This window comes from Branchiostoma lanceolatum, chromosome 12 (genome assembly GCF_035083965.1).
Source record: "Branchiostoma lanceolatum isolate klBraLanc5 chromosome 12, klBraLanc5.hap2, whole genome shotgun sequence".
NCBI lineage: Eukaryota > Metazoa > Chordata > Leptocardii > Amphioxiformes > Branchiostomatidae > Branchiostoma > Branchiostoma lanceolatum.
The window spans coordinates 6,476,806-6,492,812 of record NC_089733.1 but is presented as its reverse complement, the minus strand read 5'-3'; the positions used below and the strand labels follow the sequence as shown (position 1 = coordinate 6,492,812).

The window sequence follows — 16,007 nt, the reverse complement described above, 5'->3', positions numbered from 1 at the left end:
TACACGGTCACTCAGGTAACTGCGCAAGCAACACCACAAGTCCCGTCTCACCCCCATTATTGCCAAGCTATGCAAAAGACTGCCGTGGTCAATTGTATCAAACGCCCGGCTGAAGTCGATGAATGACACATGTACATCCATTTTCGGCTTATTGTTGAGCGCGTCGTGCCAGGTCTGCGTAATGTGGTTGAGGGCTGACACAGTTGATCTCCCCGGCCTGAACCCGTGTTGGGAGCCATGGATCAGGTGGTCAGTGTCTCTCTGTAACAGCACACGGACAAACGATTCCAGTACTTTACCTAGACAGCTGGTAAGGGAAATCCTCCTGTATTCTTCAGGGCCCTTGGGTTTAGATGTCTTCGGTACTGGAACGACCAACTCCGACTTCCATTGTTCAGGGAATATGCCCTGTTGTAGACAGGAGTTGTAGATGTTACATAGCACAGGAGCAAGTTCCTCATGGAAAGTAGTCAGAATCCATATCGGAATGTGGTCGTCTCCGGTAGCTTTGCGTGGGTTGAGCTTTCTGAGTTGGAGTTTAACCTGTCCTATACTGAGCTCTGGCAATGATCCAGTGGAAAGCTGGTCCGAGACGTCTGCAGTGCTCGGTATGTCACGGGTAACATTCGACCAAACGGACGAGAAGTGTTCACTCAGTGAATCACAGTCTATTCCAGGGGTCGGCAAACTGCCTTCTCTCTTCTTCGGAGCTCCCATCAAGGACTTCACAAGACTGTACCACTTGCGTGTGTCACCGTGTTTTAGATGGTCTACTTCTTTCTCGTAGAAAGATCTTTTAGCTGTCTTCATGTAGTGTTGTATCTTGTTACGTAGACGTTTGAAGCTGGTAGTGTCTCCTGACATAAAGGCTTTCTGCCTCTCTCTTATCAGTCCTTTGATACGTGGGGTAATCCACTCCTTGTCCCTGGAGGTGACTTTCCCCCTCTTGAATGGTAGCAAGCTGTCGAGCAGTGGACGCAGAATTGAATAGAACTGGTGTACTTTCTCTTCTGCATGCGGAGTGTTTTCCACTGGGGAGAAATCAGCGAGGTTTAGTGCCAGTCCAAGCGAACGCACTGTTTCGGGAGTACATTTCCTCCGGCGGTGCACGAAGACAGGCTCCTTTACCCATGGCGTGCCCGGTAACACTAGTACCTGGTGATCAGAACTTCCCAATGGAGGGAGATGTACAGGTTTACTACTGTAGTGTTTAGACAGATTGGTGAAAATCGAGTCCAGCTGATTTTCACCTCGGGTTGGACGCGAGACAACCTGTTTCAGCCCAGTCCGCATACACAATGGCTTATACTTGAGCTGGTTGGTGTCACCAAGTAGTACAACTCCGGACATGGGGTACCTCGTCTCCGCTGACTGGATTGATGCGTTGAGGTACGCGATCACATCCTTATCTGCTTTGTGCCTGAGCGAACCCGGGGGTGGATTATAGACTACACCGGCAACTATACTGCTTACGCCCCTGGGTAGACGGTGAGGTCGTAAGCGTAACCAAAGACATTCGACAGAGTCGTCTTCTAAATCAACGAGTCTACTGTGAGGTATCGATGAGTTGACATAAGCACATACACCGCCACCGACGCCGTTCCCACGATCTCTTCTGTGTAGAGTGAACTCACTTAGGTTCACAATGCTGTCCGGTATGTCCTCGCGTAACCATGTCTCTGTGATGGCCAGAATTGCTGCCCCAGTCTGGTTCGCTACAACAGCCAGCTCGTCGACTTTGGGGACCAGGGAACGGGCGTTGCACAGAAGGAAAGTTGGTAGGGCAGCATGCTGCTTGGATTTCTTGTTTTGCTGAACTGGTACTACAATCAGGTTACTGGTGACAGCATTCCGACGATTCCATAGCGGTTGTTGATGTCCACATTTTGGCCCATCTGATTTGCATATGATTGTCGAGTCTAAACCGGAAAATGTAGGCCTATATCCAACAACAGTAGAAATCGAACGAGCAAAGTTCCTACCAGCTCGTGTTCCTCTAGGCCGACAGCGTAGCCGTAACAAGCCCAGCTGGCGCAGTTCTGACTTGAGTTCAGGACCCACAGGAGGAGCTAAATGCCGGAGACGGTGAAAGAAACTCGCAGAGTACAGGAATGGCCCCCTCCCCGCCATTGTTGACGGCAGACGGTCTCAAATCAGGAAGAAATCCGAGTGAAAGTGACAAAAGGCAGTCGAGCGAGATCCACCGAGGGTTCAGCAGACTCTGAGACACACGTATCAACCGTATGTCTGCTCATTCTCCCATTTTCGGCTGTATGTTAAAATGGTTGTGAAGGCAAAATTCAAATTGCATTATTTCCATCTTAAAATGCCATATGGTACCATTAAACTATAACATAGAAGATGCCAAACGTTCAAGGTAAAGTGCATTTTAAATGAACTATTTCCAAACTCCCCGCTATACTGAGATACAATCTTTAGGATGCTGTTCTATGCCTTATCAGCTTTTATGACTTATCTTCTAGTAGAGTGCCCAAATTGGGGCTATATGTGACTTATAGAAGTCACCGATCATAGTGCAATGACCATGTACTAAGAAGTGTAATACCAGCGAAGTAGAATTTAACAACCATCAGTGATTCGCTCCTTCCGGTAAAATGATGCCCTAGAGGGCAAGCCGTCTGATAGAGTATCTCTTTTTGCCTTTATCTGATGTACAGACCTTATTTCTTAAAAGGGTATAGCATGTACTTGCTGTAAATGATCTAGTATGCATTTAATACTACCAAACATAATGCCACTGAAGTAGAATCTGAAAGCTATCAGACATGCGTATTAAAGTGATGACCTAAGGGATCAACAACAGTCTGATTGAGTAGCTCCTTTCGCGTTTATCTGATTTACAAACCTTATTTCTTATAAAGGTGTAGTTTGTACCTGTTATAAATGATCCAATAGTATAAATCGTAATGCTATAGAAGTAGAGTCTGAAAGCTATCGGCGATTCGTGTAAAAGTGTCGACCTAGAGGCCAAACCGTAGTCTGATGGATCTCTTATGAGATTAAAGTTTACACTTATATCTAGTCCAATGACCATTGTGAAAAACTGTAATGCCACTGAAGTAGAATCTGACGGCGTTTGGCGATGGAAATATGCGATAAAAGATTAACCTAAAGGGCAAACCACAGTCAGGTTGAGTAGCTCTTTTCGTGTTTATTTGATTTAGAAACCTGACATCTTATGAAGGTCAAGCTTGTACCCAGTGAAATGACCAATGTCATGAACCGTAATGCCACTGGATTAGATTTAGAATCGGACGGCGTTCAGCGATTGCCTCCTTGAATTAGAAGTATGACCTTCAGGACAAACTACAGTCTGATGTTCTAGCTTTTATCGTGCCAAAGTGATTTACAAACGTTATATCTTATATGGTTCAAGTTCATACCTAGTGCAATGACCAGTATTAAGAATCGTTCCTCTACCGAAGTACAGTGAGACAGCTATCAACCCTTTGCTTGTTCCGGTAAAGTGTTGACCTGGAGGGCAAACCACAGTCAGATGGAGTAACTCTTTTCATGTTAAAATGACTAACAAAACTTTTCTCTGAAGGTCAAGTTTATACCTAGTACAAGAATAGTATCAAGAATTGTAATAGCACTGAAATAGAATCTGACGACGTTTAGCGATTGCCTCCATGAAGTTGAAGTATGACCTCGCGGGAAAATCACAGCCTGATGGTGTTTTCGTGATTTACAAACTTTATCACTTATGAAGGTCAACTTTGTAGCTACTAACCCTTGATACAACTGAAGTTGGATCTGATACCACTGAAGTAGGATCTGACTGACAAGTTTGTACCAGGTAAAATGATGAGTGACTTGCTACTTTCTGTAAAACTCTGTCCTAGAGGGCAAAACACAGCAAACATCAGCGATTACCTCCTTGAATTAAAAGTGTGACCTAAATGGCAAATCACAGTATGTCGGTGTAACACCTATCGTGTTTTTATTTTTTTCTTACAGACTTTGAATTATATCCTATGAACGTCAACTTTGGCCGGGAAAAAATGACCGATAGTTTTAACCGAAGTAGAATCAGATGGCGATCAGCGATTGCAATCTTGAATGATCAGTATGCCCTAGCGAGCACACCCCGGCCTGAAGAAATGGCCCTTTTCGTGTTAATGTGATTTACCAACCTTATCTACTGGAAAAGATTACACCTCAGGTTCACGCCACCTACAGCATCCAAGGTTATCAGGCGTACCCAGATGTGCTATGTCACTAACTTTGAATAGACATGGATATTCTTATATCTACACATTCGTTCATTTCTTTTTGCACCTTTACTTGTTGTTCTGGATCCTTCGTTTATGGTTTATTTTCCTGTACTTTGTTTTTTACTCTTGTTTTGTATTATGTGTTCTTTTTGCTGTAATGCAAAAAAAAAATGAAAAAAAAATGAATAGACATGGCGATGATGTTTGATATATAGCTATCCTTTAAATCCCAAATTGGCAGTGACACAAATCAATCATGAAAAAAAACTGTTAATGCATTATACACCACTCAGCGGTCTAACTTATATGACAGTTGATAACTAAAGTAAGTCTGTGAATGGAAGGGGGAACATCAGCCATGATAATCTAATGGTGTCCCTTACCCTCGAGAAAGTAATAGATTTAGAAGCTCTCAATCCAAACGTATTGCATTAGGATTATCAGCGACCACATGCACAGACTTCTATGTGATGAAATTGAAAGAGACCTTTCAAAAGAAAGATATCGCCTTGGAGAAGTTTAAATTTTCTCCTAAATGCACTTAAGTGCGAAACGTTAGTGACGCCTTCGCGCTAAGTAAATGGAGCAATTCTATAAAAGTTAATGGAAAAGTGCACCTTATATCTTAAGGCTATTATGATCGTTGAAATGAAAAACATCTAAGTGTTCCACTCTGTAATTACGTCCTATATCTAACACGCCGGCTTGTCGAAAAAGATAATGACCCCTTTACAGTGTATAGTCGTGGTGAAGTTTTAATGGGGAATGGAAGTTTGAATGCAGTCCCTAGAGGCTTTCAGAACCCGCGACAAAGAGAGTTTCAGCAATGATTCCATTAAGGCAGACGTTTCCTGAAAGCCAGCAAGCATATCATTCACAGTTCGCTGGTGCGTGCTAGCTAAAAGCCCACGAAATGACGCTCGTTTTCTAATTGATAAACATCATTAGATTTATCAGTACTTACGTCAATGTATTCAAAATATGATATGAATATGCATATATATATATTGTCGTGAGGTGTACGCTGCCGAGTTTTTTTTTTATTCTACTAAAGAGCGCTTGCATGAATTCTATATCTAGCAGAAATTCACTATTTGTAATTCACAACGATCACACAAGCGACTTTGACAAAAACAGACTGAGATCATGAATATGATTATAATCTACTTGACAGGTCATGAAGAACACTTGTTAGAAAGATCATACAGTACAATACAAGTGCTATGACCATTTTAAACTGCAAAACAGCGCCAGTTTCAAGGAAACACGACATGCTTGACTTCATACACTTGAAAATTCGATCGTTCAGTGCAAATTCTTACATGGAGACAAGTTTCATGCAATAGGTAAAAGTACTATACACGACGACAATGACATGTTACTACTCTTGTTTCAAATGCTGATTCTAAGTGTAAACTTTTTTTCTGATTTTATACTTCTTTTTTCGGTTTTATTGGAAAACAAAAAGAACCACTCGTCCGTAAAGCGTGGATTCTGTGATGTTGAAACGAGTGCAGTTTTATTTTCGTCCGGAAACGAAGAGAAATTATAACGTGATTCTGTGGCTACTTTAGATAACGCATTTCTTTGTTAATTTTAATTGTTGGAAGAACAGTCGGATCATCAGGCCCAATCAACCCACACTCAACATGGTCGGCGGCAGGTATTGACTTACGGTCACCTTTGACCCAATCATGACGACACACACAAAGTTTAATGCGTGTCAGGAAAGTCGGTCAAATTCCTCATGAACACCGATTACTTGATAAGGTATTCCAAGAAGGTTATAACGTCCTTCTTATTCTATTCCTATTAAATCAAAGTTAAATACTCTATGTTACTTTCGTGAATAGTTTCTTTGGATTGGTAAGGCAATGAATAAAAAGACTCTTTGCACACAACTAAATTGAAGTGTTTTGTTCCCCCGACGTTTCGGTGACCGTTTGTCACCTTCCTATGAATGATTCCGATTGGTTCACATTGCACTGGAGCATAGGTGTCGGTGCTTATAGATGCGGTCTCAAAAGTAAAGTATTTACATATATATACATCTAAGTGACCTTACATGTATCTCCATGTTTTACCAGATACGTGGTGATAATGATGCCACACATCCCGCGGATGAGTCGAGCCGTGGCCACGTGTGTGGTGATGGCGGTGTGGGTGTGCTCCATGCTGTTAGCCATCCCTACAGCCGTGTACTCACGGGCGTTGTACTACGTGGACTTCCACGGAACCTTCTGTGGACTCGTCTGGCCCATTGGTCATCAAGTCAGGTCAGTAAAGATGCTGCTGTAGTGATCCATGTAGCCCATGGCCAAATGATAGCAGCATTCGTAGCTCTGGGACAATGACAGCAACTAGTACTGGTTACGGCGTAAATAAAATGTTTTACTTGAATGATACATACAAGGCGAGTCTGGAATGACAGCGATTAGACAAAATTCGAACTGGTTAAAACTTTATTCGTCTTCATCAAGAATGAGAGTGATCGGACCATTCCTTCTTTTGATACTTTTTCTGTGCCTCCCTAGTGTAGGGCGTTCTGATTGGTAGCAGTCTCACAGTTTAGCCCCTGGTTTCAATTGGTTGGTAACTTGGAGACCCCGGTTAGAATCTGGGGAAGGGCTTTCTGGTTAAAGCTGCATTCATATTTCGAAAGAGACTTAAGATGGGGGTCCCGTGATCGAAGATGTGCTTCGAGCATGTTAAAAGGAACTGCAACAGCCTCATAACTCAGATGGCTTCCAAGTATTGACACTTACTTTGACACCAACCATGTGCGTCTGATTTATATTGAGTAGACTTGAAAATAACTTACAATACAATAAAACAGAGCTCATTTCAGTATGACACAGTTTGATATCATAAGATTTCATTAAGAGACGTTATCTGCCAATCTGATAGAGGTAAACGCCCTGTTAATGGTCTACGTCAATCTCTTTAGAATTCCAGACACGCCTTGTATGTATCATTCCAGTAAACCATTCCATTTACGCCGTTATCACGACTTTAATTTGAAAGACTCGTGCTTGGAAGTCTGAATACACCTCTTTGGCCCCGGGGAACAAAAAAAACTTCAACTCGCCAAGTCATCTGATACATACCTATATGTTCCACGAACAAATGTTATTAGGACTGTAACATCTTTGCTCTTTGAAGGTAATAAATATCAGTTTGTGAGTCTTGTACACAGTTCAAACTTGCACTTATAATGAGATATTCCAAAACAGCCATATTTCAAGCTAACATGATGCTATGCTATGATATTTGTATCTATATACTAGATACAAAGCTTACTACTTAGCTGTCCTCCTGCTGGAGTTCATCGTGCCAGTCCTGATCATGTCGTTCTGCTACATCCGAATAGCACGACGGATCTGGTGAGTGGAACAAGCTAAAGACATTTTTCAATATGCTTTAAAGCATTAGTTCTAAATACGTTAGACACCCTAGAAAGCAGCTTTTACTTAATGTTTCAAGAATTCGATTGGCTAGAAGCATGCTGGTATTGACAGTGCAAATGCGCACGCCCTGTTTAATTTTCAATTTCAAAACGTCTCAAACATGCTGATGCTGCAACGAATGGTATTGACAAGTATTTACTCGAGGTATCTCAGGGCAAGAAATCGTGAACCCTGACCTGGACCAAAATGCATCACAACTGCACATGCACACTAGGAACCGTGAGCTGCCTTATACACGATCTTTCCACCATTTTGTAGCGTGCGTAGTCCGGTGGTTAGCGATCTTGCCTCTGGAACTAGAAGCCCCGAGTTCGATCCCGGCTGTGTCGCTCGCTCGACATGCACACTACCGGAAAGGCTCGCAGTCCTTAGGACGTGACGTTAAGCCGTGGTCCACTGTTCATTGTGCTTGTCGAAAAGAGATAGGGGAATTTCCCCGGTACAATGATCCTATAAATACTGTATATAGCGTGTGTCTTCCTGTCACGAGCGGTGGAAGATTAGCTCATCTGTTCATTGAGTTCATTTGAGCTAAATTGGTTCGAGATAACTTTTCTTTCCTTTTTGTAAGGTACCGCACAGTCCCCGGACAGCAGACCGAGTCCCAGCAGGCCGCCATGTTGAAGTCAAAGAAGAGGAACGTCCGACTGCTTATCGTCATTCTGGTAAGTACTTGAATTGTAAATATGAATCATATCAAAACCCGTCCGTTTCTGAACAGCATATAAACGCAGATGGTGATATTTAAGACCGTGGCATCGTGTGGCGTAAGTGGTAGAGTGCGTGGCTGTCAAACAATGGGACCTGGGATCGATCCCGGGGTGTGCCCAGAGACATGTCCGAACTTGCGCCCTCACATTGTGCCCTTAGGAAAGGCACGTATTATCCCATCAGTAAGAGGGACAAATCTCCAACGGCAGTTGTCTTCAACTGGCGGACGAGAGCAGTCTTATACAATGACGAGAGCAGCGGACGAGAGCAGCGCCAGGCGGGCTGGCGTTATCAAGGCGGACCTCGAGTGTAATCCGAGAGTACATCCGGCAGCTCGCTGCAAGCATCCCAACCAGGACCAGCACGTCTCCCTTGAATTGGTGCCGCTGGAGAAGACGGATGCCCAAAGTGTGTGGGTCTCAGATTCGCAACCTGTCATCCACCTTAAACAAATCCACGCGAAGGCTACCGTGTCAATCCTCCTCACTCAGGTGTAGGAACTGACACTGTCATCATGCTCGAATATCTGAATTTGTACTTCTGTATGATCTGAATAAAGATTACGAGTGATTGTATAATAATGATAATGGTTTATTGGTCAGAAATTACCTGTGCACCAATCATATAATATATAACAGATACATATTTGCTCTACACTTGCACTTTGTGGAAATGTTCCAAGGGTCAGGGTGGCTGGCAGTCGGCGCCAGCAGGTGACCTCAATACGACCTTCCCCAACCAAAGTCAGGTACCTATTTACACCTGGGTGGAGTGAGGAAAGTCGTGTTGAGTGTCTTTCCCAAGGGCACAACATCGGGGCATATCGGGGTTTCGAACCCGGGACCTCTCGGTTCTGGGCGAAATACTCTACCGATTGCGCCACACGATGCCACAAGTATCAAATAAACATTATCTGGATTCTTGCAGGTGATGTTCGTGCTGTGTTGGGGACCGTACTACGGCTATGCGGTGGTGAGAGACTTCTTCCCGCGACTGCTGGCCAAATCACGACTCAACATCACCCTGCACTACATCGTGGAAGCGGTCGCCATGGGGAATAGGTACATATGGGGACATTGCCTTTGAATAAGCTTGCGTATCCCTGTTGACAAAAATATTTAGTATGATAAACAGTGAGCTGTATGGTGACATGCCACAGATTACTAAGGTTATTAGCAACCCGGTATGTTACCTCTGGCCGGCCATGTTATGCGCCACGAGGAAATGACGGGTATGGCTCTCCTCTGAAAACCGAATGAAAGGCGTAGGCGTGGTCGCCCGTCGTTGACACTAAAGAAATTAATCGAAGATGATTTTGGCCTTGAAGATGAGGAACTTCGATCTGTCATGTTCGACAGGAACTTATGGAAATATTTGTGGCACCTCTAAAAAGAGGATGAAATGAACTGAACTGAAACTGATCAAGTTAACTATGAAAAATAACTTGACATACTCCCTATGTATCTATGAAGTTTTTATACATGCTTAGATATAAATGCCATTAGACTGCTTTTCATCTGAAATACACACATGCTATAAACAAAATTCCAATACGTAAAAGCATAGACTAAGACAGCCTTGGACGTATACAAATTTTTCCCCAATATGACCTAACGGCAACGAAACAGTTTGACCATTCAATATTCTTTTTTCTTTTCTCTTTAAACAAAAGAATGGAAAATTTGATTAACATGAGTACAAATTGTAGAGTTTTTAAACCTACATTTCCGTCCATATCAATGATAACATGTTCTCTTTCTCAGCTCCATTGACACAGTGGTCTACATCGCTATGAATGCGAACGTGAGGAAGTTCATGAAGAAGCTGCCACACGACTGCTACACGTCTTACGTGCAGTGGAAGAACCGCCGGGTCCAACCCGTCAGTCTCTCGGTCGTAGGTGGCATGCGGCCCGCAGAGCGACGCTCCTCGACCCGATCCGACAACACCTTCCCTCAGTCAAACTACTCCAACTATAGGACCCGTGACGTGAAAGAAGTCTTCTGCATAGAAGACAAAGTGACCCGTAGATCTAAGGAGTATCCTCACACTGGTGAATAAAGGTTTGTTGGTTGTAAATAAAGGTGCATGCTGTCATTGTCACCGGAAGAAATGTACAATGTACATGTACATAGTAACCATTGTTTGCAGTCACAAACTTAATACACAATTTAGGATTACCAAACCACAACTGTTGAATCATCTACACTAGAGAAGATCAAAGAACGATGATTCAAATTTTTTATTTTTTTTATTATTTTTTTGCTTTTCCGACAAGAAGGCCATTAAATGAACAACAGCGAAGACAAAATGTGCAATGTATTTGATAATATAAATATCCGGTTAATGAAAGTAATATATATATATATAAAACATAAAAACATCATTGTGTCGTGTCGTGGTTTTCAAAGTTACTAACAGCCATCACCACTTGATGAAAAAAAAGTATGTTTTTAATTATGAATATGTATAGGTTGTTTTAAACCAATGTATATGTTATATGTATAGGTTATATGTATGGGTAAGTAGGTGTTTTTAGTGCGGCTGCCGACCGATCCACATCATAAACACGCAAGAACACGAAAACACAAACACATACACACACACACACACACACACACACACACACACACACACACACACACACACACACACACACACACACACAAATACAAACGTACACGCAGGCACAATATATATACGTCTATCAATATACCTACATTTATGAATGCATTTATTTATCTATTCATCTAATTACACGGAAAATATGTACCCTGTTTTGGAGTTGGTCTACTTTGTCAAGTGGCTAGCTATGTTGTAACCTATAGTGATGTAGCTTGTCTTCAATTACTCTTGCACATTGTGCACCCCAGTGTATGGTGACCAAAAGGTGTACGGAAAACTTCAGTTTCCCAAGGAGTTTCATGTTAAACTTAATTGTAGGGCTATACTATGTCTTGTACTTGGTCGAATATATGTGTCTGTGTACGAAATGACATCATCGACAGTGTATTTTGTGATTTTGACTGTTATTTGTGGTTATGTATATGATGCATTGATAATGTATATGCATATATATCACACCAATGAAAATGCATCAATCAAATCCTGTGCGTATTTCTTGAACGGTACCAATCAGTACCAATTGCCAAAAATATGTTAATACTTACCATTCACCGAACTTAACGTATATGCGTATAAAGTTCTGTATACTGTTTCAAACGTCCAACTCATGATATTTTGATGTTACAAAATACACCTGTAAGTTGTGTTATAATTGTATGCCTCTTTTTTGGTAAGCTCAAAGTAACAAAATACTTTGTTTTCAGAATTTTTGTATCTATTGTAGTGCAGATAGTGTCATTTCGATGGTTTCAAACAATATTGAACAGTACACTGGCATCGTTATCAACAACACTAAAATTAGAATTTTAAAATCAAAGCACTACGTCGGAGTTACGCGCGTACTAAGTCATACACTCACCATGGGTTTTCAGGGGATTGACCGTGAATACAAAATCAATGTATATGTGTTTGTCATGACAAAGCTGGTTCAAGCATCCCTGAGTAGAGACGGGGGATGCCACAGGCTATCTGCTAAATTTGATCCACTGCTCATCGAGTCACGCGTTTGTAATTTGCATACAGTGGCGCCATAGAAGAGATGGATTAATTTTGTGAAGAAAAACATTGTTATGCAGTCGAAAATATAGGCAAGGCCAAATCTTTGTGTTTTTTGTGAACAGTTTTACCAGCCCAAAATGAAGTTTTGAGATATGCATTTGTTACCATTTACCCTAATAAGGCTGAAAGTCACGTCTATAACCTGTCTTCGGCTTATCAACTATAACAACAAGTTCCCTTTATCTACGCCTCCACCGATCATCAGATTAGCTCAGTGACAGCATGATTTAAACAGTCCCTTCATAACATTTCTACTAGCAACAGGCGATAATAAAGAATGACGTGAAGTGTGCATCTGAGATACATATCTTATGACAAGGCTGCTTCACTAATGTCTCATCGGCACGAGAAGACTTAACCATTTTCTTCTTAACAATGATTTTGATTGTAAGGAATAGCAGTATATAGTGCTGGGTACCTAAACCCATGTTTAGGTTCAGATTTAGATCTAGAGGTTTAGGTTCAGGTACGGACTTATAAGTCCGGACCTGAACCCATGGCATGTGTGCTAAAAAAAATCCTGTTACATGTCAAATTGCATATTGGTATACATTTTACATGCGAGTTAAAAACTACATAATGCGAAATTATATACAGTCAGTAGTAAACACAAAAGTTCAGTTATGAACGGCAATGTCTTTATATTTTTCTAGTGCAAATTTCACGATCTAAGGAATGTATAAGATGGTTTGAAACCAAAAGGAGAGTATTAGCGACAGATTTTGTTTCAAGTCCGGACTTGTTTCCAGACGTTTAGTTTTATTTGGACTTGAACCTAAACGTTAGGTCCAGTCCGGATCTGGTCCGGGGTTTAGGGACGCAGCACTAGCAGTACATGCTGTAAAGCCCGCATATCTGGCATACACTTGACATTCTCTTGGGTCTTATTATAACCCCATGTGTTTACCTAAAGATAATTTTGATTGAAGATACACCCTTCCGCGTAGACGCATTTTATTCAAAAGAATAGTTTTGCAACAAACTTGCTTTGGTTCACTAACAAAACAGCATCATTAGACATGCAGACAAAGTGCAGATGCCTTAAGCAATTCTATTTACTACTAGTTTGCAAGATGACAAGAATACACAAGGGTAATCAGACGGTTTAAGATAAGACAACAGTATATTGCGTTTTGGTATACTGCTTGTTTTGATATAGATGGTTATCCTACAACGCTGACGCCTCGATACATATGGGGATTTCAGCAACCGCTGGAATATAATCAATACAAAACGTCTCCAATTGCTTGAGTAAACTTTGTACTGTATATCTTACGGTGTGTATGGCTAACCTTTGTTAATACAAAATTAATGATTTCGGACAACTAGTATTTGTCTATTAATATTGTTGCAATTACAAAACACAATTACGTATTTGTATCGAATATTCAGTTTCGGGCGTTAAAAGTAATTTTTCATTTTATCTGACTTTTACGATAGTACTAAAGTTTGTCAACGGTAGCGGAATACTATACTTCATAAAGGCTAATCAATCAATAAAAAATATGTATGAGATATGATAAGATCAATAATCACTCAGGCCTTCCTGAATGATTAAAACGATATCCCAAGACCTCGACTTAAAAATACATTCATAACTAAGACCTCGCTGACTCATTGATGTTACAACAATATAGCCAATCAAACAAAGGTGTAACCTAACCCGTTACAGTGAAAAGAAGAAAAATCCATTGAAACTAAGAGCGCAAAAGCTTCAAAATGTCATCCACCTTTTGTTACCGATAAACCGTTTCGCGGAAGGGTCGTGTTCCGGCTGGCATTTGCGGTAGAATCGATTTTTAACGCCGAGCTGTGGTGATGATGTGGCCGATGATTGTCTGGGGAAGGATCTAGCCACTATCGGGTTGGCTCGTAGATCACCAGGAGACCGGGAAATTCGATGATCACTCCGTGAATTTCTCACAGGCCCGTAAAGCCCCCCTCTCACTGGACCCGGGGCACGCTGGCGGCATCGCGCGGCCGATCGAATTCACAAAGCACTTAACCAATTTCATCGAAGAATCCCTTTAAGCTTTGTGAGTTTTGTTGTCGTTTTGGTCATACTTGTACGTTTTCAATGATATTCCCATTATGAAGTCAAGGATAACATATATCCAGTTTAGGACGCAGCGACGCCCTCAGCGTGCCACGGGTCCAGTGAGAGGGCGGCTTAACTGCTGTTAGGTAGGTTCGTAGGTAAAAGCCCATGACGCCAGGGCTGCGATCTCGCTGAGACAGAGCTGCAACATAAAATTGGACAGATTGCTCAGCGAATTTTATAGATTAAAAAAAATGTTTTACGTTTTGGGTGTTTTGCTGTCTTTTCAGTCATAATTTTACATTTTTTTGCATTATTTCGCAATTTTGAGGTTAAGGATAACACAAATCCAATTGAGGTCGTAGCGAGGTCGCAGCACGATCACTGTCAATAGCAGTGGAACGGGAATCGTTAGAACAGCTATATAATTTATCTACATTTTTCAACAAAATAACATGTCTCAGGCCAATAGCGTTAAATTGAAGGGCTCTGCGCGATATTGTTACCTACTAAGAAATGCTAACGACTTTTCCAGCGAAGATTCGGCAACAGAACATCAGAAGACTCGATTAATCGCCAGAAGCACCAAAGAAAAACGACGCCAAGTCTGTGACACAAATTGCCTGTGAGGCGTTCGTGTTCAAAAGCCATCATCATATACATCACACGCATACCGGTACATCTACTCGCCACAAGGGCGATAGTCTACACTGTGACATTTTCATTTTAGAGACTGAAGGATCTGTACAGTTCTATCCGTAGGGGAGGGACCTCCAAATGGACTTTCCTATGCAACACATGGTTAAGCCATCAAAAACAATCACGTTAAAACACATGTATCTACATTTCAAACATCACATCTCTACCACCCCTGCAAATATGGATTTCTCAGGTTGCCTTGCCTACGTGCTCAGGTCATAAACTGGCCCCTTGTTGCTTTAGGTTAAAAAAGGGGGGTAAACCCCTACATTTTAACGAGGCTAAGTCAGAAGTGTCAGATGAGACCAGGATTACCCCCCCCCCCTCCCCAAACCTAATATATCAGTCCAACCAGAAGAGAAGGGTTCAGAGGTCAATCCGTGATCAAAACATGCCAAAGATCACCTATTTTGGCCGTTTTTTATTTTAAATACACATTCTTCTGTCCTCCCTAGCAGAAAACTGGACCATTCTGACCAAAATTTGCCCAAGAAAAAAATTATTTCCAAAATAAGTAAGCAAAAAAGTAAATCTCCTGGCAGATATAAGGGTCCGGCACAGTGTCATTTCATTGCGATTGTTGTCAGAGCCCGTGAAGACGCATTAATCGAAAGATGTACTAGATATCACCAAAACATGATCACGGTTCTTGGTGGCAAATCTTGGCACATTGGCGCACCAAATCCGTGTGTGTGTGTGTGTGTTTTGGCACACAGACTAGACAGTCTATCCGAGTGGCTGGGTGGTCGTCACTTTACTGTCAAGCTAGGAATGTCATGTAAAGCGTCTTCCTCAAGGGCACAACATCGGGCCATGTCAGAGCATCGTAACCCATTAGTTCTGATCTCAACGCTCTAATCGTTACGCCACGTGTCGCAAAAACACGAGTGAAACACTCCATCAATGCTAAGCCGGGTTCTTTATCTTGCATCTGCAACGAGATTAACATGTTGCTCCGAAGCCTTTAAGCCCCCCTCTCACTGGACCCGCGGCACGCTGGCGGCGTCGCTGCGTCCTAAACTGGATTTGTGTTACCCTTGATTTTATAATGGCAATATCATTGAAAAGGTACCAGTATGACCAAAACGACAACAAAACACAAAAAGCTTTAAAAGATTCGTGTTTTTTTTGTCGATGAGATTGGTTGAGTGCTTTGTCAATATTCGATCG

At 41.9% G+C, this 16,007-nt stretch overlaps 1 protein-coding gene across 1 annotated transcript; it reads left to right on the top strand.

Annotated features, from left to right (window-relative positions):
- Positions 1-8,281: 8,281 nt before the first annotated feature.
- LOC136446557 (prokineticin receptor 2-like) lies at positions 8,282-10,640 on the top strand. Its single transcript, XM_066444987.1, has 3 exons — positions 8,282-8,370; positions 9,344-9,477; positions 10,180-10,640. Exons 1-3 carry the CDS (start codon positions 8,323-8,325, stop codon positions 10,475-10,477), a joined length of 480 nt encoding a protein of 159 aa, XP_066301084.1. The 5' UTR covers positions 8,282-8,322; the 3' UTR covers positions 10,478-10,640.
- The last annotated feature ends 5,367 nt before the right edge of the window (positions 10,641-16,007 follow it).

Coding starts and splice junctions, on each gene's coding strand:
- LOC136446557 (XM_066444987.1), top strand. CDS start 8,323: ATGTTGAAGTCAAAGAAGAGGAACGTCCGACTGCTTATCGTCATTCTG. Junction 8,371..9,343: donor GACTGCTTATCGTCATTCTG/GTAAGTACTTGA, acceptor GGATTCTTGCAG/GTGATGTTCGTGCTGTGTTG. Junction 9,478..10,179: donor GCGGTCGCCATGGGGAATAG/GTACATATGGGG, acceptor TCTCTTTCTCAG/CTCCATTGACACAGTGGTCT.